At 37.2% G+C, this 27,708-nt stretch overlaps 1 protein-coding gene across 1 annotated transcript; it reads right to left on the bottom strand.

The window, feature by feature from the left end:
* Nucleotides 1-28: 28 nt before the first annotated feature.
* Nucleotides 29-27,708, bottom strand: LOC123457794 (ribosome maturation protein SBDS-like). Its single transcript, XM_045142477.1, has 2 exons — nt 27,666-27,708; nt 29-423 (listed from the first exon to the last, which is right to left on the bottom strand). Exons 1-2 carry the CDS (start codon nt 27,706-27,708, stop codon nt 29-31), a joined length of 438 nt encoding a protein of 145 aa, XP_044998412.1.

The raw sequence follows: 27,708 nt of genomic DNA, 5'->3' as shown, positions 1-27,708 counted from the left end.
ACCTGATCTTCCACCTGAGTTAGTATCATTAATCACAGAACTGCTGTTTGGTACTCTTGTTAGGTTTGACTGAATAGTGGATGTCCTTCATGGCTCTCTCGATAAGGATAACAGTGTAAGGTCTCTTTGTTTCAGGGTTCACACATTCGTCTGCCACAATGGTAGCAATGTCTCTAAACATCGGCTCCAACTGTGTATGTCTTTCTTTATCTGATACTTGAACTTCTTCTTTAGTCAAAATCTGCTTACAGATTTCAGTCTGGTCGTCTGTACCAAATGCACTGATGAGGTCTTCCTTCTTGGCAACCCGACCTTTGGAAACATTTACAAACACTGAATGTGTCTGCAGAACTTCATCAAGGTCTTTTTCCCTTGGAAGGGCAGGAGAGTCTTGTGTAAATCTACTTGATTCGTGGAAATTCACTCACATTTAAATACAAGATGGCAATGAGATAAACAGCATGAAACAATCAGTATTACAATGCAGTCATTTCTTTCCATCACCATGATACCTTCTGAGTCATCCCAAGGTCACTGCCATCTGAAAACAGAAGATTCTCAGCCAAAACTGAGAGTAGCATTAATATAATGGTGTGCACATTAACAGAAGTGCTTACTGGGCACTTTGATAAGCATAGTATATACATTTGGCCAGACAACAGCAGACATTACACCACTAGGGCTCATGACTACCCCTGTTTTAAGTTTTTAGTATCAGGGATATATTCCCTTCCCATGGTGTGGGCCTCCAGTCCAATTAGAGGGCAGTTGGTTTCCCCCATAACAGATGTGCCACTATTGCACCCTGTTGGCTCATTTGGCCTGGATGTCCAATTATAAGGCTTGCAGTGACCACTGATGAGTATCTTCACCAGTGATTTCTCTTTCTCCCATTGAACTGCATGTAGAATGGCTTCTTCCAGCTTTCTGTCAGCTGGTCTACACGGAAGAGGTTATCAGTTCAGATCCAGCAAGATTTCTCAGTGGCTTTGCAGCCCAAGAATATGGAATCTTCAGCAATATGGTCTTACCATCTATTCCTGGTGGGAAACCAAGGGACTCAGCAATGGCCTATAATGTTTTGGGGGCATCAGGGATCTCCCTGGCCAACAACTTACTGGAAGATATCCCATCTCTGGCACTGAAAATTTTCTAGCAATAATCTACAGCTCCTGAGTGTTCCATTGTCCAAAAAAGTAGGATTGAATAGTTTTATTTTTATCCTCTTAGATTTTGATTAGCTGTCCCTCCTTTCCTTTACTCAATGTTTTCCCCAGACCTCATTTTGGGCCTTTCACACCCATTAATCTATTCTTCTACTTACTCATACACAAAGTTTTTATATACTTTTATTGACAATTTCTATACTTACAGACAACAAACCATGGTATTTCCCTCCCCTCCTCTCTCCTCCCCTCCCCCACTTTCTCCTTCATAGTTCTGCTCTCCATCATAGCATTGGGAAGGTTTTTTTTATTATTATTATCTTTTAAATCTCCATGGATCTGATTGGTTTGTTTAGGTGAATAATCTTCTCTGAGTTTATTTTAGGTAGGTGGCATGTGTCTAGGAATTCATCCATTTCTTCCACATCATTTAATTTCATGGAATACAGGTTTTTGGAAGCATGCCCTGATCATTCTTCAAATTTCATTGATGTCTGTTGTGATTTATCCTTTTTCATTTTTGATTTTGTTAATTTAAGACTTCTCTTTTTATTCCTTGGTCAATCTGTCCAAGGGTATTTCAATCTTGTTTATTTTTTCAAAGAAACAGCTCTTTATTTCATCAATTTTTAATTGTTTTCTTGGTTTTCAATTCATTAATTTCTGTTTTTGATTATTTCTTTCCATCTGGAACTTCTTGGGTTGGATTCTTCTTGTTTTTCCAGTGCCTTTAGGTAGGTGGACAGTCAGGTTTTTGATTTGAAATCTCTCTGTCTTTGTAATGAAGGCATTTATGGCTATGAGTTTCCTCTTATGACTGCCTTCATTGTAACCCATAAGTTTTGTAGGTTGTGTTTTCATTATCATTCAATTCTAGGAATGGTACAATTTGTTTTTGATTACTTCCATGGCCATTTCCATATTTAAGAGTATGTTGTTTAGTCTTCAGGAGCTGGAGGAGTTTGTTATGTGTCTGTTGTTAATTTATAGTTTAAAAGCATTGTGATCTTACATGATGCAGGAAGTTACTTCAATTTTCTTGAATTTATGGAAGCATGCTTTATGGCCTAATATATGGTCAATTTGGGGGAAGATTCCATGGGCTGCTGAGAAGAATGTATATTCTGTAGAGTTGGGTGTAAAGTTCTGTAGATATCCCTTAGGTCAAGTTGATCTATGATGTTGTTGAGCGTATTATTTGCCTGTTGATTTTCTGTTTGGATGATCTGTCTATTGATAGTGGAGTATTGAAGTCTCCAACTATGATATTGTTGGTGTTTATTTGTTTTATTTTTGAGTAGATTTTGTTTTATAAATTGTGGTGCACCTGTGTTTAGCACATATATACTAATGATTGTAATGTTCTCATGGTGAATCGTTCCCTTGATGAGTAAGAAGTGGTTTTCTTGGTTCTTTTGGGTTACTTTTGTTTTTAAGTCTATTTTATCAGATATTAATATGGTAATACCCACTTGATACATCCTGATAACTTGTACCTATGGATGGGTGAGTTAAGATCATTTGTATTTAAGGTTAGTACTATTAGGTTTGAATTAATCCCTGCCATGATGACTTGTTTTGTGGGGTTTGGTGCTTTCTTGTGTTTTGTACTATTTTCGTTATTGTGATCTTCTTGTTGGCTCTTGAGATTCGTTGTTTGAATGTCCTGTGTGGAATAGTCCTTCAAGTATTCTCTGTACATCTGGTTTTGTGTTCATATAATCATAGAGTTACCTTTTTGTTTTCTGGAAAGATTTTTTTCACCATCTATTATGAGGAATACTTTTCCTAGGTAGAGTAATGTTGCAGACTGGTTCACATTGCTGGTAGAAATCACCCAACCAAGAGCAGCTCCTAGGAAAAAGAGAGTTATTTTGGTTTACAGGCTCGAGGGGAAGCTCCATGATGGCCAGGGAAAATGATGGCATAAGCAGAGGGTGGACATCACCCCCTGGCCAACATAAGGTGGACAATAGCAACAGGTGAGTGTGCCAATTACTGGCATGGGGAAACTGGCTATAATACCCATAAGCCCACCCCCAACAATACACTCCCTCCAGGAGGCATTAATTCCCAAATATCCATCAGCTGGGAATCTAGCATTCAGAACACCTAAGTTTATGGGGAACACCTGAATCAAACCACCACATTCCATACCTGGCCCCCATAAACTGATAACCATATATGATGTAAAATGCGATGCATTCATCTAACTTTAAAAGTAGCCATAGTTTTTGTCAATTCCAGTGATGTACATACATCCTCATAGTTCCAGATCTTTTAAGTGAGCCACAATGCCAAAAAATAAGCCCCCAAAACCCATAATGGCACAGAATAAATATTCACACTGCAAAAGATGGCAATGGGAATAGGCAAAGAAACATTCAACCAATACAAGATTTAAAATACTGATTGAGATGGGGAGAGGATATGTTGGAAAATGCAATTTCAAAGGGGAAAGTGGGTGCGGAGGGAGGGTATTACCATGGAATACTTTTTATAATCATGGAAAATGTTAATAAAAATTGAGGAAAATAAAAGATTTAAAACAACCAGGGAAAACATCAAGCTCTGTAGCTTTAATTCCAACAACTCTAGCCAGTGACAAATTTCCAAGTCCAATAATTCTAACCAGCAACAAGTCTCTGGCATTCCAGTTCTTCCATGTTAACTCTGTTGGGGAGGGATTCTAGAGAGGTGTGTATAATTTATTCTCCATGCAAGGAACTCCTGTCTACTGACTTTTTGATAGTTTACACAGCTGTAAAGAAGCTTTTTTTTGTTTTGTTTTGTTTTGTTTTTTTCAAGAAAACCCACTAGTTATTTGTCTTATTCCCTGGGCTACTATGGACCTATTCAGGAAGTCTTTCCCTACATCTACATATTCCCTACATACTTATGTGTTCTCCTGACAATTTCCTTGAGCTCTTTCAGAGGTTTTGATCTTATATTCAATTCCTTAATCCATTTGGTGTTAAATTTTGTGTTAATAATTTAGGGAAGAGAGTCTAGAGACATTCTTCTACAAGTTATTATACAGTTTCTCCAGCACTATTTGTTGAAAATGTTGTAATTTTTCCTGTGTTTGTTTTTGGCTTCTTTGCCCAAAATCACTTGGCTATAGTTATTAGAATTTATATCTGTACATTCTATGGTATTTCTTTGTTCTATTTCTGGTGTTTTGCCAGTTCCATGCTGTTTTTATTTTATTATTATTACTATGGCTTTATAGTATAACTTGAAGTTAGGTATGGTGATACACTAGCAATATTCTTTTCTGCTTGGGACATTTTGCCTAGTCACAGCCATTTATGTTTCTATATGAATTTTAAGATTATTTTCTCTATTTCTGTGAATAATGGTATTCGAATTTTGTTTGGAACTACATTGACTGTGTTTATCACTTTTGACAGGAAGGCTATTTTCATGACAATAATTCTTCCGGTCCATGAGCACTGGAGATCTGGAATCTCTCTTAATTTATTTCATTAGTATTTTATGTTTTTAGTATAGAAGTCTTTTACTTAGGTATTTTCAAGTTATTTAATTTTCTGTGTTCACTGTAAATGGGATTATTTCTTTCTCAGTATGTTTGTCTGGTGTATAACAAGGCTACCAATTTTTGTGTATTAATTTTATATTCTGCCAGTTTGCTGAAAGAGTTTATCAGCTTTATATTCTCTTTTGTTGGAGTCTTTAAGATCTCTTTAGAACCGAATCATATCATCTGCAAATATGGGTACTTTGACTTTTTCCTTTCTAATCTGTATCCTTTTTATTCCTTTGTTCTTATTGCTCCAGCTAATAACTTAAGTTCTATGTTAAACAGAAGTAGGGATAGTGAGAATACTTACTATTTTTTCCAGATATTAGTGGCACTACTACAAGTTTCTCCCCATAGAGAATGATATTTTCAAAGTTTCTCATATGTAGCTTTAATGGGTTGAGATATGATCTCTCCTCCCCTAGTCTGCCATGTTTTTGTTATGAAGAGATGTGGCACTTTCTAGTCCCTTTTCTGTATCTATTGAGATAATCATGAAATTTCTGTCCTTAAATCTACTTATATGATGTGTTATATTTATTTTTATATATTAAAACATACCCACATTCATGACCTACTTGATCAAGGTGGATGCTATTTTTAATGGGTTCTTAAATTCAATTTGTGAGAATTTCTTGAGAATCTTTGCATCTAACTTCCCTGTGGATAATGCTCCGTAACTCTTTCTTTCAGTGTGTGTCATTTTGCTATCAGTGTAATGCTGTCTTCACAGAAAGAATTAGTGAGCATTTCAAACTTCTCAATTTTATTAACTAATTTGAAGAACACTGCTTTCAGATCTTCCATAATAGTCTAGTAGTATTCAGCAGTAAATTTGTCTGTGCCTGGACTTTCTTTGGTTGGCTTTTAAATTCTAGCTTCAGTTTGGTCATGTGTTTTATAGATAGGTCTATTTAAACTATTTATCTCTCTGGGTTTAACTCTGGTAGGGCATAAGTGCCAAGGAATTCAATGATTTCTTCCAAATCTTTAGTTTGGTGGAGTATGGAATTTTGAGATATATCTATATTATTTTCTCAATTTTATGTACTATCTCCTTTTAAATCTATAATCTTATTTATTATGGTCTTCTTTCTCTTCCTTTTGTTAATTTGGCTAGTGGGTTTACCAATCTTGTTTATATTTTTGAAGAACCTACTATGTTTTATCAAATTTTACAATGACTTTCTTCATTTATGATTCATTTATTTCTACCCAGATCTTGAATATTTTGCTCCATTTGGAGCTTTTGCATTTGGATTGTATGACCTTGATTTGAATATTGGTCTTTTTATGGTGTTCCACATTTCTCTCATGTTTTATTTATATGTTTTTCTGAACTTGTCATTGACTTTGGCTTCTTGATCTATTTTCTCTGCCTGCTCTTGAAATCCTGATATGCTGTCCTCCATATGTTCTATTCTCTTGGTATGCTTTTTTGAAGAGTTTTTTAATGGACATATTTAATTTTTTGATTGCTATTAAGTTTGTTTTCAGCATCTCTCTCTTTATTATATTCCAATTTCCTTCCTTGGCTTGATGTTCTCATTACATTTAGTTGATTTTTTGTGTTATCTTCAAATTCACTCAGGTGTCTGTTAAGTTCTTTTAGTTTATTCTTTTGCATTTATTTAGCTATATGTTTATGTTGTCTTAAAGTTTTTTGTATATATTTATCTTAATCATGTTTTTAAATTCTTTGTCAAGATTTTCATCCTGAAAAAGTAGCTTTTGTTGGAGGGTTCACCTATGCTATTAAGAATACTTGGTGGGGTTATTTTGCCTTGGTTTGTGTTTTACTTATGTTGCATTTAGGTTTGCCCATCTGGAGATAATCCTTTTGTTTTACTAAAAATGTAGCAACAGAATCTCCACTGGTAGACACAAGGTGATCTATAGACAGGACCGTTTATGTAACAGACATGGATCTGGACCATAAATTAATTGGACTTTGTCCTCACGGTTCCCTAGTGGCCTACACACTTTGGATTTGAAGGAAGCAGGATGTTGATTTTGAGCTCACTAGGGACAGGGTCTCGTTGTTTTATATTTTCTATAAAGTAATTTCTTATTAATGCATACTTTATAATTCAGTATATGACTACTGTATAATACTGCTTTATAAATTCAACTTTCACTTACAGTCTAACAGATATGCATCCAATGCTCATTTTTATTTTATCTTTGTATCAAGAACTATGACAATGAACAAATCTGTCATGTTTGATCACACGGAGCCTTGATTCTGCCAAATGAAGTATCAGGGACAAGGCTGAGATGCTCTTAAGTAAAAGATGACTCATATGGTCCAATGCCAGTATACAACACAGGCTTCCTCAAGGACATGATACAAACATATACTTGTTTGTTTTTATGTATGTATCATATTGAGGTCTGCTTTTTTTCAGTTTTTTATTGACAACTTTTATACTTACAGATATGGCTAAGGGTAGAGAACACTCTTTTTAGATGTTGACATGCCATTTGTATTTCTTCCTTTGAAAACTCTATTTAGTTCCATAGCCCATTTTTAATTGGGTTGTTTGATTTCTTTTTGTTTTATCTTTTGAGTTCTTTATATGTTCTGGATATTAATCCTCTGTAAGATGTGTATCTGGCAGAGATTTTCTCTGATTCTGTAGGTTGTCCCTTTGCCCTATTCACAGTTCCTTTGTTGTTCAAAAGCTTTGTAATTTCATGAGATCCCAGTGATTGATTAGTGGTTTTATTTCCTGAGCTATTGGAGTTATATTCAAAAATGCATTGTATATGCAAATATGTTGAAGGGTTTCCCCTATCTTTTTTGCTGAAGCAATGTCAGAGTTTCAGTTCAGATATTAAGGTTCCTAATCTACTTGGAGTTGATTCTTGTGCATGGAGAAAGACAAAGGTCTATATTTATCCTTCTACATATAGCTATCCAGTTACCCCAGCACCACTTTTTGAAAAGGCTATTCTCTAATTATTATTATTTTTTGGCATTTTTGTCAAAAATCAGATGACTGTAGCTGCCTGGATCAACATCAGGGACCTCTATTCTGTTCCATTGGTCCACATGTCTGTCTTTGGGCCAATACCATGCTGTTTTTCTTACTATGGCTTTGTTATATAGCTTAAAATCAGGTATGGTGATACAACCAGACTTATTTTTGTTGCTCAAAATTTTTTTGGATATTGGTGGTTTTGTGTGCTTCCAAATGAGTTTTCGGATTGCTTGTAAGAGAAGCATAGCCAGGAGGGCCCTGGGATGAGGCCCTGAGATTACAGCACATGCCTGAAGGCTACTTCCCTTGTGAGCCAACCTAAATCCTGCCTAAACACCTGGACACTGTTGACATAGGAAACGAGCCAATGAAAAGGGATAACACAATGCCAAACCATGAAAGGACCAATGGGAAGTGTGGAAGGGGTATATGAAAGGACCAATGGGAACCAGGGAAGGGGTTTATGGAGATGTCTGTTTTCCTCAATAAACAGTCTGCTTTCAGCTTCTCACCTGACTCCCAGAGTCTCTGCACCTTCTTACCCCCACTCCCAAGGACTCTGGAGTGGGGGGTGTGTCCAGCAACAGCTGGTACCCATCGTGCTGCTCTTTACCTGTGCCAGCATGGATTCTGACCTCGCATCTTGGGTCCTGATTTTTACTCCCTTTTGCCGGCAGTACTTTCATTTTCTCCCGCTGGCAACGTTGCCAACACCCTTCCTTCTCGCAGAGCAATATGGCACCTCCTACTTGGTGTTTTCTCAGTAAGTTGGCCCCTTTTGTGTTCTATGTTCTTTGCCACTCAAAGGTGAGTGAGGCGGCCTCCTTTTATTTTTCTCTCTGTTTGTCTGAATGTTAGGGAGGTACATTTTTCATGCTAGGTTCACCTGGCATCTCCACATAAGGGCTGACCCCCAGGAGACAGAACCCCCAAGTGGTCACCTGAGTGGCCTTTGACCAGAGACACCCTGTGGGAATACAGCCATGGTGTAATGAGCCACATAAGTCCCCCACTAAGCATAAGGCACTCTGGTCTGACACACAGGTTGTCTCTTCTGCTGTTTTTTGTGCCTAAGAGATGAGCAACCTGCCATTACACTGCAAGGAGCCCCAAGTCAGGGAACTCAAATCCCTTCTTGTAACTCAGGGACATTTTTAATAAGCATTCTATGTTGCAACATTGAAAAATTCCTTCCCAGTTCCTTCAATCAACTCATCTCACCCCTTTATTAAACATCTTTTTAATAAGGCTATTAAGAAAACTACAGGGCTGGAGAGATGGTTTAGTGGTTAAGCGCTTGCCTGTGAAGCCTAAGGACTCCAGTTCGAGGCTCGGTTCCCCAGGTCCCACGTTAGCCAGATGCACAAGGGGGCGCACGCGTCTGGAGTTCGTTTGCAGAGGCTGGAAGCCCTGGCGCGCCCATTCTCTCTCTCTCCCTCTATCTGTCTTTCTCCCTGTGTCTGTGGCTCTCAAATAAATAAATAAATAATTTAAAAAAAAAAGAAAAGTACACCAAGTTGATTAATCCTGTTACTAACAAGCAAGTAGTCTAAAGACAATTTTATGTCATTAATACCAATAACATAGTTGGAAATGATTTTTTTAGGAGTAACTAAGGCAAACTTTGTTGCTAACTTGAAGCAGGTTGGCCTAGAAGTCAGGTCATTTGCCTCCTCCTTTCAAGTAATGGGACATTACAATCTTTTTTTGTTTGTTTGTTTTAATGCCTGACAAATTATAAGGTCCCACTTCAGAGAGAATTCTGTTGCCTTTAATAACTCTCTATGTAAGTTGAAGTTGACCTAGAACATAAACTCAGCAATTGTAGTTATGATATCATGTGACAAAGTATGGCATTGTTTATGTAAACTTCAGTTCACCACAACATAGTTAAGTGTGACTGGCTGTGACTTCTTCAGGAGAAGACTTGAAACGCACTGCGATGGCAAGGAGAACAGGGAGTAAAGAGGCGGGGAAGCAATCCCCCAGCCAACTTCGAGCTTCCTGGTGAGGAAGAGAACACTCATCCATGAGTCTGGGTCCCACATGTTCTCAGGAGAGATTCAGGGTGGCAGTATCACAGCCTCATTCCAAAAATCCTCCAACTCTGCAGACTTAACCTTAAATCCCTGAGTTACAAGAAGGGATTTGAGTTCCCTGACTTGGGGCTCCTTGCAGTGTAATGGCAGGTTGCTCATCTCTTAGGCACAAAAAACAGCAGAAGAGACAACCTGTGTGTCAGACCAGAGTGCCTTATGCTTAGTGGGGGACTTATGTGGCTCATTACACCATGGCTGTATTCCCACAGGGTGTCTCTGGTCAAAGGCCACTCAGGTGACCACTTGGGGGTTCTGTCTCCTGGGGGTCAGCCCTTATGTGGAGATGCCAGGTGAACCTAGCATGAAAAATGTACCTCCCTAATATTCAGACAAACAGAGAGAAAAACAAAAGGAGGCCGCCTCACTCACCTTTGAGTGGCAAAGAACATGGAACACAAAAGGGGCCAACTTACTGAGAAAACACCAAGTAGGAGGTGCCACTGGGAAGTGGTTATGAAGATAGCATCAAAGTGCTTCTGACTTTATCCTGGGTGAGAAATGATGTCATGATGGCTGAAGAAGAATAGAAATGAGAGATATTTAGAGCATACCTCAACATGCCTTCATGATTAAAGAGATAAGGATTGGAGACAGTTAGAAGACTTTATTAATTTTACTTGTAATTTTAATAAAAATTCACCATCTCATTCTTAGGATTCTTCTTCTCACTGTTCAGAATCCTTTCTTACTCTAAGACAACAGTCTCACTTCACAAGATTTGATGTTATTAGAGGATGAAATGCACCTCTTGGCATTTTGCTTCAACAAGGTCTGGCCTTTTGTGTTTGGTAGAAGTACAGAATGCTGTTGTATAGTTTGTGTCTATTCTAACCTTGGTTTATATTTGGCCATTTCTAGTTTTTCACATATCTCTATCTACGCAAGTGCAGTGTCTGGTTATTGCACCCCCTTCCCCTGTGCTCCAGTTTATCCATGGAAAATCAGTTAGAGAGTATCATAAACTCTTCAATCTCTTTTTAATTTGTCTTTTTTTACTTACTATGACTTCCCACTAAATTGGTAATGGGTGAAAATCTCATTAACCTGCATTGCTTTTCTGCTTTTATTACTGATAAAAATTTGGATATTATTTCATGTCACACCCACTCTAAAGACCTAGGGAGTGTACTTGTGACTGTGCATATACATATGCTCAGGCTTTGCAATTGGAATCACTAATATTCTTTGAATGTTTATAAAAATGACTTATTAAAAGTTTTCATTGCAATTTAGTTCTAAGTTTTACTAAAAATATGACATATACATAGGTAATGTAAAGCCATTAATTCTCTTCTAATTAACTGTATAATTGAACAAAAATTTACTTTACTAAAACATTTAGTCCCAGACATTTTCTCTTCTTTCTCTGCAAAACATTTTTAATTAAAAAGAAATTATAAAATTATATATCTCACCTAATTATTTTCTTGTGACAAATCAGAAAGAGGAGAAATGAGCTCACACTTTAACCAAGGACATATTAACAAACAGAACCAATCTACAAAATATGTTGAGTGGTTTAATGATGGTCATATTTCCTAGATGACTTGGCAATTTCTAACATCCTTTTATTGGTCATTTCAAATTTTATGTGTAGTTTTGGTAACATATGCTATCATGTTTATGTAAGAAAATTAGAAAATAAAGAGTATGGTTTCTGGTTAATATGTTTAGAAATTAAAACCAAACTAAACATATAAGTGCATAAATAAAGTATTTCATGTATTTGAGTTTTAGCTATTTTTTTTGCTATTTTTTTCATATTTATTTATTTGAGAGCGACAGAGACAGAGAGAAAGACAGATAGAGGGAGAGAGAGAGAATGGGCGCGCCAGAGCTTCCAGCCTCTGCAAACGAACTCCAGATGCGTGCGCCCCCTTGTGCATCTGGCTAATGTGGGACCTGGGAAACCGAGCCTCGAACCGGGGTCCTTAGGCTTCACAGGCGAGCGCTTAACCTCTAAGCCATCTCTCCAGCCCTGAGTTTTAAATTATGCATATTTAGTCACCCTGAACTCTGTTAGAAAATGCTTTGAGGCTACACATGATCACAGCTTATGTATTTATTTTTTATTTATTTATTTTCTTTCTTTCTACTTTTTATGATGCCTGTCTTTATATACGTAATCATTAAACAGTCCCAAATTTTATGGAGGAAAAGATAAGAAAATGACACATACAAAGTTGCATTTAATGTATGACAGTCTGTCACCCAAGTTCTAAACAGGTCTGATTCTGTTTGCCTTCTGAAATCAGACATGTTAAGGAGGATGTGGAATTAGGTTACCTGAGGTTCTCTAAAATGAAATGTAGACACTGGAAAAGTAAATGCCTTATGGTTTAGGGATTATTTACAACCTTTTATTGTGATTTGCTATAAAATTTGATCAATTAATTATACAACTTAGCTACACAAATATTTCTATAAAAATGGAACTCAATTAGCTTAGTTGAGAATAAAGACACAGTCAAAACACCTTTTTTTTTTTCTGAATTAGTTTCATTCTAGCTGAGGCTGACCTGGAATTCACAATATAGTCTCAGGGTGGCCTTGAACTCATGGAAATCTTCCTACCTCTGCATCCCAAGTGCTGGAATTAAAGGTATGCACCACCACACCCAGCATGAAACACCATTTTTTACTAGCTACTATTAGGCGACCAAATAAAATTTCCTGTACTAGAGAATATTGTCAAATTCACAAATTTCCATTATAAAGGAGACCTTTAATATCTCTGTTTCATAGGTTTAGTTCATATATCACTTCAAAATACTCATATCTATTTAAAATTCAGTAAGTTCTTGAAAGTAATACATTCAAATGTTGGTTTCAGTAAAACTGACACTTGATAGACCAATTAATCCTTAACTATATTAGTACAATTATTTTTACTGGGAAACTAGCCCAATATGTGTGCAAGTTGTTGTAATACTATGTACTAATTCTGTATTTTAGTCATTAAATATCATTCAAAATTTTAATATAATCACCAACATCAGAAATAAATATAATAAATTCAGTTAATTAAATTTTTATTGTGATAATTCAATGTCATGTGTTTATAGAAAAATATGAAGGAATACAAATTATACACACATTTAATTGTGCTTTTTGAACCATAATTTTCCTTAAAACCTCAGGTTTTTATATGCACAACTGCATATGCCTACAGAACATTTATTATTATAATGGTTATGTTATTGCTTTAAAAGGATGATAATTATAAGGCTTTTCTTGTACCTGCAGTGTCACAGAACTTAATTGGAATCATACAAGAAAGATGGAAACTGAGAATCAATTTAAGTCTCTTTCTCAATCCTTTTAAAGGACCATGTAGTTACATGAGAAAAACAATTCCAACTAAATTATACCCCATGATTTTCTATCATGTCCCACTGAAGAGTATTTACCCATCCACTATTTGGAAACAAAGGAAATTATACTAAATAGACTTTTATTTAAAAATAAGCAAAACTCTTATTATCATCTCATTGTGAAGTTTTATCACATCAAGATTTAAATGAAGGAAAAACTGAAAGTGAAATAAAGATAATTGATATAAACAGTACACAAGAACAGGAAACAAAAAGACTGCTTTAGGCCACTAATTAAAAGGGACATGATCATTTCCAATGTGTGTAGATTCAAGAATAAAGTGAAAAGAATACAATAAATTATTCTTGATGAAAATTAAGACTGCTTTTTAGTAGCAATTCTCATTTTAGAATCTAAGTATGACTCTAATTAAAATAATTTCCACAGTTGTCAAGTAGAAATATATCTGTGAAATTAGCATATTAACAAGACAATATTTTTCCCCAAAATGTACTTGTACCATTATCCTAAAACAGTCTAACACATTTAATAGTGTGTACCCCATTAAAATTCCAAAACTATTCAAAGTTTCTCCCAGGAGGGTATCATTTTTATGACCATAGATATAGAATTTCTTATTCTTTTTTAAATATGCTTTTATTTTTATTTGAAAGACAGTGAGAGACAGAGATAACAGGTGCTCCAGAGCATCAAACCACTGTGAACAAACTCCAGACACATATGCCTCCTGTGCAACTGGTTTACATGGGACCTACAGAATCAAACCTGGCTCCTTAGGCTTCACAGGCAAGAGCCTTAACTGCTAAACCATCTCTCCAACCCAAAATTTCTTATTCTTATTAACACTTATAGCCTCAGTTTAAACACATATAAACATTATGTCATACAATATTGTCAGCTTTTCCAGTGAAAACAAGGAGACTCTGTGGTAGTTTATTCTTATACAGTGGTGGTTTGTGCTCTTGGATGGCAGAAACAATATTTTTTAGAAGAAAAGAGCTAGTGCTTTTGGTAGCAGCTCTTAGCATCTCTGCTGTGTCTTTTTTTTTTTTTTTTTTTTTTTTGGTTTTTTGAGGTAGGGTCTCATTCTAGCCCAGGCTGACCTGGAATTCACTATGGAGTCTCAGGGTGGCCTTGAACTCACAGCGATCCTCCTACCTCTGCCTCCCAAGTGCTGGGATCAAAGGTCTGCACCACCATGCCTGGCTCTGCTGTATCTTCTGATATGCAGGAAAACATCTGTGACAAACTATTGTAATCACCATTTCACATACAAGGCAACTGTGCTTCCCAAAGATTGTATGGCATTTTTAATTGGCAAGGTTAGTATGCAGTAATCACAGAATTAGAACAGTAAACTTGGTAGATTAAACTAACAATAAGAAGAAATTTTGACAGCCAGCATTACTGATAACAAAACCAGACAGAGACACAAGAAAATATTATAGACTGATATCCCTGATAAACTTAGACTTAAAAATTATGAATAAAATCCTTGCAAACTGAATTTAAGAATATATCAAAAGCATTATCCACCTTGATTAAATTGGCTTCATTACAGGTATAAAAGGATGGCTTAATATGTGGAAATTGATAAATATAATACACTACATAAATAAACTTATACACAAGGACCATATGATCATTTTTAAAATGTATTTATCTTTTTAATGGGAATACTTAGTATGGATACATCATGTGTTGGTGCCACCATCTTTTTCCTTTGTCCCTGCCCCCATTCCATTGGGGGACCTCCTCAATGGGGTTGCTGGTATTTCCCATGGTGTTGTGAGTTAAGCTGTGAGAGTAGCAGTCAGATATCAGAGGGGGAAGGCAATGCTTCTAGGTATCATGTCCCCATCCATAGATCTTACAATCTTTCTATCCCCTCTTCTGCAAAATTCCCTGTGCTGCAGTTTGTGTGTTTTAAGTCTCCTTCAGTGATAGGCTCTCAGTAGCCTCTGGATTTCTACTTTGGTATGTGTTGAGTGTCCTCAGCATTTTTCTTGTTCACTCTGGTGCTGATCTGTTAGGCTCACCATAGAAGTAGCACTCTTGCTTCTCTGGCCAATTCCTCTGTGGTTTCACCTGGGTCTTAGCTGAGGTGCAGGGGGTGGCTTATTTCCTTGGGTCCCACTGCCTTCTGGAAAAGGAAGACAGATTCTCCAGTGGAGAATGAAGTCAGAATAGGTTAAATGGCAAAAATATTATTAATTTAGGAAGAATTTAATGGGTAGAGACCCTCTTTTGGCCAAAGATTAATGAGAGCATAATCTTTGTCCCATAGGATTCTGGTCTGGTTCCCAGTTCCAGATAGGGTTCCTTTCAACTGAGTGGATCTTTTAGCTAATCAGAAAGCTGTTGGTTACTGACCAAGGTTGTGTGCCACCATTGCACTGGTATGTACATCTTGTCAGACTGGTTGCTTCAGGGAAGCTTAGACCCTTGGTTGCTCACACCATTGTTGGCAACTTTAAATGGAACAGAATAGCAGATCCGCTACCGGATCTTTGACAAAGGGGCAAACAAAGCACACTGGAGAAAAAGCAGCATCTTAAAACAAATGGTGCTGGAGAAATTGGATAACTACATGTGGAAAAATAAAACTAGAGCCACTCTTCTTACCTTGAAAAAAAAAAAACCCTCCAAATATATTAAGGACCTCAATATAAAACTGTGACATCTAAAACAACTTGGGGGAAATAGAGAAAACTCTAAAATATGAGTGGGTAAAGACTTCCTGAATTGGACTCCAGTAGCTCAGGAAATTAATCAAAAACTCAGTCAATGGGATCTCTTGAACATAGCCAACAGACTACTCATAGAATGGGAGAAAATGATTGCCTGTTGTACTTCTGACGGAGGCCTAATATCTAGAATCTATAAAGAACTCAAAAAAGCTAAGTAATAAAAAAATCAAACAATCCACACAAACATGGGATAGAGAACTAAATGGGGAATTCTCAAAGGAAGAAATAAAAATGGCCAATACTCATTTAAAGAAATGTTCAGGTCTGAAGAAATTGCTTAGTGGTTAAGGTACTTGCCTGCAAAGCCAAAGGACCACAGCTTGATTCCCCAAGACCCATGTACGACAGAAACACAAGGTGACACACATGTTTAGAGTTCATTTCTAGTGGCTGAAGGTCCTGGCATGTGCTCTCTTTCTCTTTCTCTCCCTCTCCCTCTTTATCTCTCAAATAAATAAATAAAAATCACACACACACACACACACACACACACACACACACACACACACACACATATAAATGCTCAGCATCCTTACTCATCAGAAAACTTCAAATTCAAACAACTTTGAGATTCTTTCCTACTGCAGACAGGGAGAGAGAACAGGAACGGGTACAAGACAAGCCAGTAGAAGGAAAGAATTTCAGGGAAAGGGAAGCTGTGGAGGGGAACTACACAAAACCAGACTAAAGGAGTCAGCACTATAGGAACCTTCTTCATGGAAGCCTGTATTGGAGATAGAACCCCCAAATAAGGGAGGTGGATGGACCAGACTGAAATACACAGTAGAAAGCAGGGAAAGCTTAATTCTATGGTGTCTGGCTTCTGGATCCCAGGACCAGGTCTAGAATAACCGCTACAGTGAGCAGTTAAGGGTGATCCATGTAATTCCCCAAAACACTGCAGGATTTTGCCAAGCACTTGCTTACCTGACAGATCTAAAAGATGAGAGCCTATTGCTGAAGCCACCATAGGCTCCCATCTCAGAATACAGAGAGACAACATGGGAAATGAGAGGGGAGCCAGTTCTCATGTGGGAAAACCCTTTTGACACTGAGACGTGCTATGGGAGCTATTGAGTGACAATGATCACTAACAGCATAAACAAACAGCACAACTTCATGCAATCCACCATCTAGTCAAGAACTACACACTCAAGCAATAGTGGCACACACCCTCTGTGGGTAACCAACTGCCCTTTGATCAGACATGAGTTCCACTCAGTGAGAGGGAACTCACAACTGGCATTAAGAACCATATCAGGACCCTATGGTTAAGAAAATCATAATTTCCAGAGAGAAATCACATGTTCTCTGTACAAGTTAAGTGGATAGTCTCATCAAAATGTTTCTCAATCTTCTATACATATCCCCTTCAAAGCTGCTCTCAGCCATGTCTGTTTTATTTTTCAGATGGAAGAGAATCTTGGGGAGATCCAAAATAGGTGAATGCTTGCCATGAGATGTGCCACCTCTACCACATTTGCTGGTCTCCAGAAAAAACTGTGGAGGAAGCAGTGTTGCATTATTGCTCCTAATGCTAGCCTGACATCCACATCCAGGAAAATAGCAACAAGTACTGCGGTGAACCAAAGCACATCGTAACATAAATACAGAGGCCACAGAGAAGTCAACATTAACTAAGAACACACCTTCCAAGGCTCAGAGACTGTTGAGGAAAAGGGGGCAGGAAGATTTTAAGAGCCACAAGGCTGGTAGAAATACCCTGAAACACATCTCACCTCAGAGACAGAGGCCCTAATTACCCCACAGTGAACACCAATAATCCTATTTATGAGATCCTACAGGGTAGTGGGGACCAAAGGATAGGGGTTATACTACAACCTATGTAAAAAAATAATAATTAAGTAATAAAAAGGGGAAAAGAGAAAATTTTGATATATTACAACCTATTTAAATAACTGATTTTGTGAAAAAAAGGAATGGCTAAAAAATCTAAACTCAAAAATGACTTAAAGATACTACAGAAATTAATTTGAAAAGAAATTGATTCTAAAATTATTGCTTATTATCATATATGTTATAACTATTATTAGATAAAATTTGGAAACTGATGGATATTAGAGAAGGATGCTGGCTGGTCACAAGGATGCAGTGAAACCTTGACACTGGGACGTGCTATGGGACCTATTGCCTTTAGAATTGAAGTTTGATTAGAAGAATTAGTAACATTATGGTACAGGAGGCATGATGGGCCTTTGAAGGCAGAAAAAGGCTTTGATTTGAAGAGGGGGCGAACTACCATGGAATAACAGGATGGAGTCACCAAAACCAGAGATGGGAAGAAGGCATGTTTCAGTTTTCTCAAACAGCATAGGGAGTTCTTTACTCTTTATGGATTGTTAGGGAAGGGAAATAGTTTGACACTAAGTGACCCAGTCTATGCACCAAGAGCCACAGAGGCATGGGGAAGGTACTAGATAGGATCTCAGCCACTAATCAGTGGGTCTGGAGTCCTTTGCTTGGCCTTGATGCCTGGAAAGTAGGGTTTCTTATTTAGAAATAAATGAAATAAATAGAGTTTTATTTTTTAAAAAAAATTGTGTTCTAATAGAGACAAAGAAGAAAGGTAAGAAAAAAAATGTTGATTTAATCCATAGAAATCTTGTTAATATTTTTGTGACATTCAATGTCTTTTTTTTATTACATATGTATTGTTTGCTTTCTTATTTTTCATATTTTTGTTACAATGTATAGTAAATTGCTCTTTTAATTTTTAATTTTCTACATATTTTATCTTGTTTCCAACCCATCTTAACCCCCTCATAATCATATATTTGGTTGATTACATAATAATTTATTAAGTAAATATGCCATAATTTATTTAACAATAAAAACTTATTTTATATTTAATAGACTCCCAGGTTCTGTTACTATAAATAAGACCAAAGTGAGCATCTTTTACTTAAAGAATTTCACATATGAATAATATTATTTTTAGATATCTTTTCAAAAATGAAATCCCCAGGTAAAACATATGCATCCCTTTAGAGTTTCTAATGGATTTAGGAAAATTGCTTTCTTATTTATTCATTTGTTTATTTTTTTTGAGCCAAGATCTCATAGTGTGGCTCCAGTCAGCCTGAAACTCACTAAGTAGTCCACACTGTCTTCCACTTATGGAACTCCTCCTGCATCAATCTCCCAAGTGTTGAACTACAGGTGTGACATGGTGCTGTCAAGTTGTTTCCAAAGATATTTGTTAATTCATCCTAAATGCTTGTAATACTTTGGAACATGACAAGTATTATCATTAAAAATAGCATTGTAGGCTATGCACAGTGGTACACATCTTTTATCGTAGCACTTGGTAGGCAGATGTAGGAGGATCTCATGTATTCACTATGTTTTCTCAGGGTGACCTCCAACTCACAGAGATCCTCCTCTCCCAAGTGCTGAGATTAAAAGCATGTGCCAACACACCTGGCTTTGTGAAGCATTTTTATCACATCCCTTAAAGCTCAGGAACCATCGCAAAAGAAGTGGTAGCAAGAATGTAAGAGCTAAAGGAAGGAGAGAAGTGCTTTGCAATACTGTCTTCTAGATACAAAATGGCTGTGGCATTTATGACCTCACATTAGCTGATGCTGTCTACAAAAGACTTGCATTATAGGTGTGTGGGGGGGTGATAACAAAATAGAAGAGAAACTAGTTAGAAAGAAGAAGGGATCCAGTGGAGGAAGGATAGGGGAAAAGGAAAAGAAAAGGTGGTGGGAAGGGATTATGATCATGAAATAGTGTCTATTTGTATGGAAGTTACTAGTAAAAAAATGAAAAAAATAGCATTTTATTTGACCATTTTTAACCACTAAGGGAGTGAATATTTGTTGGGTATGTTCATTTATGTCTTTTAGTTAATCTTTTGCATTATTCTTATTTGTTATTTTATTTTATTTTTATTTGTTTATTTTATTTATTTATTTATTTATTTATTTATTTTGAGGTAGTGTCTTGCTCTAGTCTGGAATTTACTATGTAGTTGCAGCGTGATCTCAAACTCCTGGTGACCCACCTACCTCTGCCTTCCAAGTGCTGGAATTAAAGGCATGCACCACCACACCTGGCCATTTCTCATTATTTTTTATAAGTACACAAAGTAATGGGGTTATCACATATATGTGTTACAATTCTTTGTTCTGTTTTAGCCTTCTTCCTCACTATCCTCCTTTGTCCATCCCCTGACCCTCCATAGTTGGTATCTTATTTGCTTTCTCTTTGTGTTCCCCAAACACAGAACTTGGCAAGTTGGCCAGCGAGCTAGTTGTGTGAAATTCAACCTGCAAGTATTTATTTGACTTAAACAAAAACCTACGTATGACCACTTCTTTAGCTGCACTCAGTTGACTTCATTTCTTGCCAATATAGTGTAATATAATTAGATTCTCAATGTGTCATTTTATGCTTATATGTATAAAATTTCAAGATAAATAAGTCTAAGCTGAGTCTTAGCTGACATAGATCTTAAGGCCATACAAGGTGGTAGGTTTTTAAGAACCTGCTGTAGGCAGGAATATAGCAGTTAATCAGGGAACTTTCACAGAAGTTTCTGTCATTCCCTACCCTCCTCTTTCTGCCATTAATACTAATTGATTAGAATATTAAGCTGAAACATAGAAGGCAGTAGAGCACAGGATTCTCAATGATGAGATTTTTAATATGCCGCTCATTACCTGCAAACTACTGGCTACTCCTGGATATTAGGACATAATTACAGAAATGTAGAAAATTATACCTTAATATTTGTTCAGATTTGTACAGTTACCAAGGATAAAAACTAGCCAGGGCTATTTATCTTAAAACTAAAGTAATCTATTCTTTCTTGTAAGACTGAACTTTGTCTAAATGCAAACAGATAGAATAAAGTCTGTGACTGTCTTGCAATCCTTTAAGCAAGAATTCTAATGATTCTTGAAATCTTCAAAGTGAGAGGACACACCTAGCAAGGCTACAAATAAAGACAGGGATTAATAAGACTAACTAGAATAATAGTGGAAGTTGGAGGTCTAGCCTAGAAAGCTGAGAAAGAGATATTTTAAAGATCCCATGATTTCTGAGGAGCCAGTGATGGTTAATACCAGAACACAACACACTTTTATATAACTTCTGGGAATAATATGTTCTGTCCACTCAGGTACTACTATAAAAAGATTCATTAACTGTTAAATACTAACATTTGTTGCTAAGATTGGACCCCATAGGTGTGTGGCAATCTGACTGTGACATTGCTCATCAGGGTTCATTTAGTGGATTTGGCTGGCTAGGTGGGTGCTCCATTCCTTCTTCATTGCTCTATGTGAGTCCATCCCTAAGCTCTTGGCTTGGTGTGACACAGAGGATGGCTTTCTTCAACAGAAGAGGACTGTTGATTAGGGGCATCTGAGCATCTACACTCTTTTGGTAGGACCTCCAAAAAAGCTGGCATGACTAGAGTCCCCTGCTGTGCATATCAGAATCCATGAATGATATAAGAGTAAGATCCATTTTTACTTTGTCTATTTTTTGTTTTTATAAACAATATATAACATAATATTTACCTTTTAATTTATCTACAAGTAGTTTATTAAGCATAATCTATTTTTTCCTGGGTGTTCTGGTTTGACATTATATTTTAAGAAAAATACATATAAATTGCTATGGAATTAAGGAACACGACCATTATTAATAGTGAAAGTAAAGATGTTGAGATAACATGCAGCTGAATTGGTCCATTCATAGGGAAGGAGTCACAAAAATATTAACAAGATTTCTATGGATTAAATCAACATTTTTTTTTTCTTACCTTTCTTCGTGGTCTGTATTAGAACACAATTTTTTTTTAAAAAAAAAACCCTATTTATTTCATTTATTTCTAAAAGTTTTTCATCATTCATAAACTTCTGCTTTCTCCCAGTTGTTTTCATGCAAGAAGGAGTGCTTTCTGGATAGAAGTTGTAAGGAAAAATAGAAATAGTCTAGCATGAATATACTTTATCCTGAAAAATATAGGCAAAATGGGAAAACATTGTAATAATTTACCCTAAACTATAGCTATATGGTTTATTTTAAAGGCCAATGTGTTCTCATTTATTTTTGTTTTAGATGGATCAATATTGAAAGAATATAATTCTCTGATATATTACTCTATTTAGTGTCTACATTGAGCCAAAGTTAAACATGTGTTTGAAGAATGCATAACTAATGAGAGTTATCAAGAGAAAGAAATTGTTAATATTTCCAGTCCAATGGAACATAAAACCAGCCTGGAGGTAGATTAAAGACAATGCATCAGTTCTCATCGTACATAATCCTGCAGAGGCATAAACTCATTACAAAATTTTGCTTTAATAACCTTGGTGTATCTTTTTTTTAATTTAATTTATTAGTTTTCTTTTCAGTGAATATAGGCAGTTTTTAGGCTCATCTGTGATCTACCCCTTCCCATTAGACCCTCCTTGTTAATGAAAATGGGTCGTGCATTGTGGAGTTAGCCCCCAGTTATTAGTATGATAAATGTCTCTGCAAATCATGACCCAACATGTAACTCTGACATTCTTTCCGTCCCCTCTTCTGCAAGATTTCCCTGAGCCATGTTGGGTTCATTTTTGGTCTGCTTCAGTGCTGAGGTGTTGGGGGCCTCTAAGGCTTTGGCTCTCTGATTTGGTAGGAGTTGATTTTTCTCTGCGTTGATCTCCTTCCCCTTTGTGCTGGTATCTGGTTCACAGGAAAACATCACCCTTACTTATTTCGCCAGTTGTCCTTAGTTTCAGTTGGGCCCCTTTTGAGGTATGTTGGGGCAGCTCTCTTCTTAGGATCTGCATCTATCTGGAAAAGAGAAGCAGATTCTCCAACGGAGAGTAAGTTAGCACCCAAAAAATTGAGATAACACTTACTTTTTTGATAGACAGTTTGATAGGTGTAGGCCCTCTTATATCCCGTGATTGAGGGTAGCTTGATATTGTAGAGTGGGCTTGTGTTTGGGTATGGTTCTGACTTGTTTCCCAGCTCCAGCTGTGGGTCTAGTACCACTGAGTGGATCAGTTAGCCAAATCAAGAGCAATTGATTCCTCACCATGGCTGTGTACCACTATTGCACTTGTGTGGGCATCACATCCGGTTATTTGTTGCTAATTAGGTTAAACAATGTGCTGCTTGGACAGATCTTGGTCATTTCCCCCAGTCACCTATGTAGCACCTTCTGGCACTAGACATGCTGACTGTCTGGGGACTGACTCTCTTCTGGCTTCCAGCCATGTCATTCCATTTTCGCGTCAGCTGCGTATGGAGTCTTCAGCAATAGGGTCTTACCACTGGCCTTTGGTGGGTCATCAAGTACTCTGACAGAAGTTTGTCATTGTTTTGGGAAACCTTGTAGGTTTCTCTGATCAAAAGCTCATTGTGGATGGTAGGCCCAAGCTGGAAGTGGGGGTTACAGGTCAGTGTCCACTAAGAAATTGAGGAAAAAGATAACTAATATACAAGAGTTAGAGAGGAAAGAGATAGAGGGGAGAGGGGGAGAAGGAGGGAGGGAAAATGTAGGAGATTTAGGTCAGTCTTTATCCTACCCTCTCCAGTGTCTTGTGGTTCAGGTGTTTCCTGTAAGGGTCTAGTGAAGGGTCAGACCTCAACATAAGACCAGAAACTCAAAAACTACTGGAAGAAAATTTAGGAAGTACTTTCCATGATATAGGAATGGAAAAAGACTTCCTGAATAAAACCCCAGTGGCTCAAGTTCTAAAACAGTCACTCAACCATTGGGATATTATGAAGCTGAAGAGTTTCTTTACAGACAAGCATATAATAAGCAAAGCCAATAGAATACCCACAGAATGGGAGAAAATATTTGCAGGTTATCCAACTGATAGAGGCCTTATCTCTAGAATTTACAAAGAACTCAAAAGTCTAAACAATAAGAAGACAAATATCCCACTCACAAAATGGGGCACAGAGTTAAACAGACAATTCACAGAGGAAGAGATACAAATGGAAAACACACACCTAAGAAAATGTTCATCATCCCTAATCATCAGAGAAATGCAAATTAAAACAACTATGAGATTCCACCTTACCCCAATAAGGATAGCCAACATCAAAAGGTCAAATGAAAATAAATGCTGGTGAGGATGTGGAGAAGCAGGGACACTCATTCACTGTTGGTGGGAATGCAGGATGGTACAACCACTTTGGAAAGCAATATGGAGACTCCTGAAAAAGCTGACTATAGAAATACCAACAGACCCAGTTATACCATTACTGGGCATGTACCCTAAAACCTTCAAACCAAAGGCCAGAGAGATTTGCTCAACCATGTTTGTAGCAGTTCAATTCATAATAGCTAAAAGCTGGAATCAACCCACATGTCCATCAGTAGAAGAATGGATAACAAAGATGTGGTATATCTACACAATGGAATTCTATACAGCAATAAGAAAAAACGACATAAAGAAATTTGAGGAAAAATGGTTGAACCAGGAACAGATCATTCTCAGCAAACTTACTCAATCACAGAAAAAAAATCGACACATAGTCTCACTTATCTGCAACACCTAACCTGAATCTGCCCAAGATGCCTTACATACCCAGCAAGCACCTCATGGACTAGACAATAAGATGGGTGGGAGGGCGGGGAGGGAATCAAAGGGTGGAAAACAGTAATCGGGACCCAAACGGCAATGGTACCATAAAATTCTACTTCCTAAAAGACAGACCAAATGGCTGAACCTTGGTGTGTCTTTCTATGGAATGAACACTTATGTTGAATAGTTGCATGAAAACAACTGGGAGAAAGCAGAAGTTTATGAATGATGAAAAACTTTTAGATATAAATTAATGGCGCTGAAACAAGGAAGAAATTCAAAACATTCTTTTAGAATGAGTTTATTGAGGTTATGTTTATTTTTTTTTACCTAAAATTTATTTTAAAGAAAGATACATTAATATTGAGAAACGAACAAGTAAAAGCATGTTTCTATGCTTTAAATTGGTTGTTTCTCCATCACATCCTTTGTGAGTATGAAAATTCAGTATATGATGACAGAACTTCAAGGTTAGAGTTTAAATAAGTATTTGCTGGCTAACCCATACACAACATGGTAACAGGAAGGAACGTGCACAATGTTTCCAACTAGAATCTATAGTCATCTTTTACCTTTCATGAGCCTACTTTATTCACAACAATGAATAAATATAAATAACACATGTTCCACCCTCACTTCCAAGCACAGGGGAACCCTAATCATTGAAGTGGAACCCTATGATAAAGTACACAGCAGCCAGCGTCTCTGGATGCCTTAATCATACAGTGCAGCACAGCCAGCATGAGCTGGTTAGGCCAGATGTCAGCAAACTTTTCCTGCCAAGGCAAAAAGAGTAAATGTGGACTTGAACAACCACTGAATGTCTTTGTTAAAAGAACTCCTATTTGCCACTGTATGGTAAAGCAGCCTTAGACAGAATGTCAATTTCCTAAGTGTGGAGTATTCCAATAAAATTTCATTAGCAAACATTGAAATTTAAACTTTATATCATTTCCACATGTAAAAATTATTTTATTTTATATTTTTGTATTTATTTTCAAGGAGAGAGAAACATTCTTGTAGTGCAAATTACTAATTATACACAAATAGTGGGCCAGATTTAGTACATGAACTATTACGGTTTTCTCAAATTATGTGTTAGACAAAATTTTAATCTTTCTATATGCTAGAACACAGATGGAAGATAGGCCATTTAATTTCTTTCCTTTTTAAAATAAATCCTCTTCAGTGACCTTGGGACGACTCAGAAGGTATCATAGTGCTGGAAAGAATTTACTGGAGTACTGAGTAACATCTCAATCACACCTTCCAAGGCTCAGGGTCTAATGCGGAAGAGGTGGTGGAAAGAATGTAAGAGACAAAGGAAGGGTAGGACTCCTTACAATGTGCTCCATCCAGACATAAAATGGCCTGGGTATCCATGACCTCATAGTGCCTGACACTACCTACATAAGACCATCATAAGAGGAAGGAAAGATCATCATATCAAAATAAAAGAGAGTGATTGAGATGGGGAGGGAATATGATGGAGAATGGCATTTCAAAGGGGAAAGTGGGCAGAGGAGGGAGGGTATTACCATGGGATATTTTTTATAATCATGGAATGTTAATAAAAAGTGAGAGGAAAAAAAATATGTCCTCTTCTTAGTGACTTTGAGTTCTTGCATAGACATGGATACATCAAGGCATTTTTAACTGCATATGGGTTATTTCATTGCAATTAGTTGGAGTATTTCAATGAATTAGAATCTTTCCTCTTTCTTCAGGTGCAATGAAAAATATATGAAAACAACTTTGTCTTTCAATGTGAATTTTGGAAAAGAACAAAGTAATCCCAGTTTTAAAAACTTAGTTTTAATTTGCAAGGGACAAGCACTGTGAATATATTAGTCAGGGTTCTTTAGAGGAACAGAACTGCTAGAATGAATTGTATTAAAAAGGGAATTTATTGAATCAGCCAATAGCAGTTGCAGGCCTGATAATCAAGAAACCCTGTAGCTGCTCAGTCCATGTGGCCAGATGCCTCAGCAGTCCCAATCCAGCATTGAAGGCCTGGAAGCTTCCTAAGGAGCTGGTGGTTTTTGATGCACTGGTCTTCATTTGACGCTGGTCTTCAGTTCACGCTGGTCTTCGAGCCATGCTGGAAGGCAGCAAGCACTTCCTGCAGTAAAGAGGAAGGAAGGAAGGAAAGATGGGAGGATGGGAGCGACAGAAAGAAAGAAAGAAAGAAAGAAAGAAAGAAAGAAAGAAAGAAAGAAAGAAAGAAAGAAAGAAAGAAAGAAAGAAAGAAAGAAAGAGCTGTTTTCACCCAGAGCTTTCTAGTATGAAGGCCCCCTCTGAGAAGGGCTGCCTGCTCTGGAGGAAGGGCTCATTCTGAGGAAGGATTCCTCCTTCATTTAATCCGTCCTGGAAGCAGCGGTGGAGACCCATCCAAAAGGGATTTCTGTGGATTACTAAACAGATCAAGTTGACAACACTTTAACTATCACAGTGAACATGCAGACATTTGTGAATTCCAACTTCCAACTTTTTCTTCAAATAGAAACACAGATAACAGATTTATACAGGAAATGGTATAAAGAGAAGTTTACATGGCAGGGGAGAAGGAGAGGTTGAGAAAGAGAGTTTTTTTTTTTTTTTTTTTTTTTTTTTGGATAGTAAAAGGAGCTTAAGGACTTACTGGATGTGGGTCTAGATCACAGTGGTCTCCTAGAGTCTTTCGGTATGCCAGTGTTCTGCTTCTGTCGCTGGTGTGAAGAGTAGAGAAAGGAGAAAACCTCAGACTTATAATGTAAGTGGGTGTTCTCTGAGGCCCCTGCCTTCTAGAGGCCCATGCAAGAGCATGGGAAGCCCCTGTGACTAGAGCACCTGTATGATGTTATTAGGCACAGAAGAAGATAAAACTTTCAATTCTCCATTGAGTCTAGAGGGGCCAGGGGCACCCTGTAGTTACTTAGAGAGTTTTTTTTTTTTAACTTATTTTATTTATTTATTTGAAAGTGACAGACAGAGAGAGAGGCAGATAGAGACAGAGAGAGAGAGAGAATGGTTGTGCCAGGGCCTCCAGCCACTGAAAAGGAACTCCAGATGTGTGTGCCCCTTTGTGCATCTGGGTAACATGGGTCCTGGAGAATCAAGCCTCGAACCAGGGTCCTTAGGCTTCACAGGCAAGTGCTTAACCACTAAGCCATCTCCCCAGCCCACTTAGAGAGTTTTTAAGAGTTTAGACATGATATATATTCTAAGAGGTGTTACCTTTTAGGAGGTGGATGTAGCGTGAACTCCCAGAAGCAATCAT

This window comes from Jaculus jaculus, chromosome 1 (assembly GCF_020740685.1).
Source record: "Jaculus jaculus isolate mJacJac1 chromosome 1, mJacJac1.mat.Y.cur, whole genome shotgun sequence".
Lineage (NCBI taxonomy): Eukaryota > Metazoa > Chordata > Mammalia > Rodentia > Dipodidae > Jaculus > Jaculus jaculus.
This window is presented reverse-complemented; position numbering and strand designations above follow the sequence as displayed.

What these genes read in the sequence shown, in the direction of transcription:
- LOC123457794 (XM_045142477.1), bottom strand. Translation starts at nt 27,708, where the DNA reads ATGATTGCTTCTGGGAGTTCACGCTACATCCACCTCCTAAAAG. An exon ending in CTACATCCACCTCCTAAAAG is followed by an intron (nt 424 to 27,665) that starts GTAACACCTCTT and finishes TTTAAATGTGAG; the next exon opens with TGAATTTCCACGAATCAAGT.